General features: G+C 30.2%; 1 protein-coding gene across 2 annotated transcripts; it reads right to left on the bottom strand.

The window, feature by feature from the left end:
• Nucleotides 1-570: 570 nt before the first annotated feature.
• LOC121228213 (E3 ubiquitin-protein ligase RMA1H1) lies at nt 571-2,738 on the bottom strand. Of its 2 annotated transcripts, none has more exons than XM_041111520.1 (2): nt 1,883-2,393; nt 571-1,572 (listed from the first exon to the last, which is right to left on the bottom strand). In XM_041111520.1, the coding sequence occupies exon 2, from the start codon at nt 1,557-1,559 to the stop codon at nt 843-845; it is 717 nt and encodes a 238-aa protein (XP_040967454.1). In that variant the 5' UTR covers nt 1,560-1,572; nt 1,883-2,393; the 3' UTR covers nt 571-842. The 2 variants fall into 2 exon arrangements, with proteins under 2 accessions (XP_040967454.1, XP_040967453.1); XM_041111519.1 differs by lacking the exon at nt 1,883-2,393 and adding an exon at nt 2,454-2,738 and having other exon boundaries at nt 639-1,572.
• Between the last annotated feature and the right edge of the window lie 998 nt (nt 2,739-3,736).

The following is a 3,736-nucleotide window of genomic DNA, read 5'->3' as shown; positions in this document are numbered from 1 at the left end:
AATCAATAATAATTTTCTGACTTTGTCTTTCAATTTCCTAATCAAAATCACCACAAAACAAAATTTTCCTTTACAACCAAGAAAAAGGAAATCCAAAATACCAAAACTGAGAAGGGAAATGTTACAAATAGGAAAGAGTCTTATAAAGATAAGGATGGAAAGGGAAAGAGAGATAAGAGACACCGTTTAACATACCACGAATATAATTTTTATCTATAAATACGATATGAATATATAAAATTAATAATTTAATAAAAATTAAAAAAATTCTTACAACGTGAATCCCAAAGGAAGCAATCTCTTTCAATAAAAAGAATCCAAATATAATATGCCAAATTTTACATTAGAGGATAAAAATTTACACAATTTTTTTCAAATGGTGACACCCTTAATAGCTTCAATATAGTCCATGTATATTAAAAATATTATCCCGTAGTCGGGTAGAGAGAGCTTTTTAAACCAAGAAGAATACCTCAACAGATAAGCATCTCACTTCAAATTCATTTTTTTAGAGGTGGACTTAAAACAGGATTTATATATATATATATAAAGAAGTAATGCTATCCCAAATGATGATCTAATCTTATCTTTGTAAGTACATTTCATAGACTTTAATGCCATAGAAAACATGAAAGAGATGGGACAATTTCATTATTTCAATACATTAAACCTCTCTACATCCTGCAAGAAATGGTTTTGGAGGTAGAACATGGCTTATAGTTTACACATGATATTGCGGCATATCGGTATGTATCGGTAATACATACGGTTTTCGTATTTGAATGTATTCGATCTGGCTATACAGGATTCTACTAAATGGGAAGTGGGAGCCAGGATGGTGATCAGAACAAAAGAAGGCAAAGGAATATGCAACAGAATAGGAAAAAACTTATTCTGCCGAGCGATTTATCGGCTTGCATTACGTGCCTTCTAATCCTAGGACTAGTACTCCTTGCTAGATTGTACGAATTTGGGTATGTATAGAAGTTGGTAACTGAGTTCCCGAACACTCTCGTGTATACCATTTCACCGAACATTCGGATAACTGGATCAGGTACGTTTATAGGTGTCCCACGGGGACTAAACATCGGTGAATCTGGATAACTATCCTGTTGAGGGAAGTAGGCTTGAGGTTGATATGAATATCCATGATTATCGGTAGTATCTGGGGATCCTTGTATCGTGCTGACGCCACAGGTTGGACCAGGAGGTCTCTTCGGTATGACCATGCCGAATTGCGAAGCCTTTGGTCTTGACTCCTTGCTCGTTACGCTGCCCCTGCCGTAAAGTGGAATCAGTGTGGTATCCGAAACTTCAGCTTTGCATACAGGACATATGTGTTGTTTCTGGCCTTGGTTTCTAGTGGAAAGCCATTTATAGATGCAAGGCCAACAAAACAGGTGACCACAAAATGTGACCACCGGATCCTGCACTGAGTCGAGGCAGATGTTACAGTCAAAGCTTCTCGACGGGTTATCATCCGAAACCGAGACCGAACCTGGTGAATCCATCCACTCCTGCAGGCAAATCTTACTTTCCATGTACTGCTCAATGATCATGTGCTACCAAAATCTGCAGCATATATGTAAAAACCAGATTAGAACCTATGAAACATAAAACTCTATACATACATAGGTACACACACACACACACACACATATATATATATGAAACATGGTCAATTAAAGCCAACAAAACATCATAAACTTTGTCTTCAATAACCAGAAAGTGCTGTTGGGTGGTAAGAAATGGGCTATGCATAAATTCATCCGCACAAGCTACTATCAAACACTTTATGAGCTCAACCACCCCCTCTTCTCTAGCTACATGAATTACTTATCATCCAATAGTGGGGGCACCTTAATAAAGAAACACAACTAACCATGTCATATAAAATTGGCAGCCAGAATGCATATCTAAATGCAGAAGATGTATTATGGTCGTTTAATCTTCTTCCAAGTATAGATTATCACAATCAAACTCCATTAAACCTTGATAAGGACTTTAAAAAAATTTCCATGTAGAAGATGACAGCGAATTTTAACAGATTGTTAAAGCAATAGCTTTTTTGATGCTTTTGGAAGCGGGTGAGGATTTCAAGGAAACATAAAATCAAAAACTTTCTCAGCTTTCCAAGAAAAAAACAAAAGAAGTTGTTTTGTTTTTAAGAAACATTGAAATTAACTTTTGAGATTTGAAATCCTTGAAAAGCTTTTGAAATTTTGATTGAAAACATTAGAAGATATTCATCAAGCTTCAATAAGAATAAAAAAACATCGTTCATAACTAGATTATAGAAAGTTTTTAAAAAAAAAAAACAGGAAGCCTTTGAAACAGAGACTGATGGGGGGATATATAAAGATTATCAATCCAAAACTTCAAAAACAAAATCAAACCCAGAAAAGATAACAAAAAACCCAATATTTATACGTAGAAAAGTTGGGATAACATACCAGTTAGTTGACAAGTCTCTTTTCATGTGAACTTTGATCAATAGAGAAGCTTTGTTTTTAATTTCTCAATGGAGAATATGATAAAGCTCTTCTCTGAAGAAACCAATATATATATATATATAAAAGTGTATGTAAAGGAGTGACTGATTGAGGTTGAGTTGAAAAGGAATAAGATTTTAAGGCTTTATGTTAATGAAAGACAAACAGAGATTTTTTCTTTAGAGAGCTAAAGAAGCAATCTGGGTTTGCTTTTATATATAGAAGACAAATAAGGATGAAAATGATAATATAATAATAATTTTCAAATCAATAATAATGACACCGAGAAGATAAACATTAATTAAAAATTCGATAGAATCAAAATTTGTAATATAATTGTAGATAATTTAGAGTCAATCATGATCTTATTTACTTATTTACTATGGAGGAGGAAATCATTTACCCCTAAAATTATTAAGCTAGTTTATTAATGATTTGATTTATAAAATATTTTTATAATCATATATATATTAATAATTATGTCTTTACCAAATTTTATTTATTTAATTTTTTAATTATTTTGTTTGACTAAATTTTAGCTCTATTAGTATGAATATTTTTATCAATACATGAGCACATGAGTTTTAGTACGCTAAAGCGCATTATTCTCTTATTTATGAGTTAAGAGAGGCTATAGATACTTAAAGATATTATCTTTAAAATAACAATTATTAGAACCTATAATAGAATTATTTAATAAAATTATAATTAATTTGTTATGAGTTTATTTACTAGTATAGATTGTTAGACAAGGTCTTTTAAAATGAAAAATTTTCTATTTAAGTCTTTTGAAAATTTTAAAATTTTAAATTAATTAAAATAAAATCGTTAATTCTTTTTATAATTATTCACTTGTATAAAAAATCATAATTAAAGTTTTCATATAGGTAGAATTTTATAAAAGCTTGTTTTGCAATTTTATTATAATTTAATTATTTTAATTATTTTATTTTTCGAATGCTTTTTTTTTAATTTTGAGGTCTAGCTTATTTTTTAAATAATTTGAAATGATTTTGTTATAAATGGATTCAAGTAAATTTTCTTTTATTTTAGTTTTGAAATAAAATCTAATTCAATAAACAATTTAGTTAAATTTATTTTGATTTGATAACAATCGAATATCAAATTTAAATTTTTTGAATTAATTACTTCAAATCGAAAATAATTTGAATTTGTAACCTCCCTTAAAAGTTCTCCCAAATTAGAATACGCAAAGGGTTTGGCTTGAGGCAACTAAGTTTAAA

Source organism: Gossypium hirsutum, chromosome A04, assembly GCF_007990345.1.
Source record: "Gossypium hirsutum isolate 1008001.06 chromosome A04, Gossypium_hirsutum_v2.1, whole genome shotgun sequence".
In the NCBI taxonomy this organism is placed as follows: domain Eukaryota; kingdom Viridiplantae; phylum Streptophyta; class Magnoliopsida; order Malvales; family Malvaceae; genus Gossypium; species Gossypium hirsutum.
The sequence above is the reverse complement of the archived record's forward strand: the minus strand, read 5'-3'. Positions and strand labels throughout refer to the sequence as shown.

Bases quoted from the DNA above. Each gene is read 5' to 3' on its own strand.
- LOC121228213 (XM_041111519.1), bottom strand. From the start codon at position 1,559: ATGATCATTGAGCAGTACATGGAAAGTAAGATTTGCCTGCAGGAGTGG.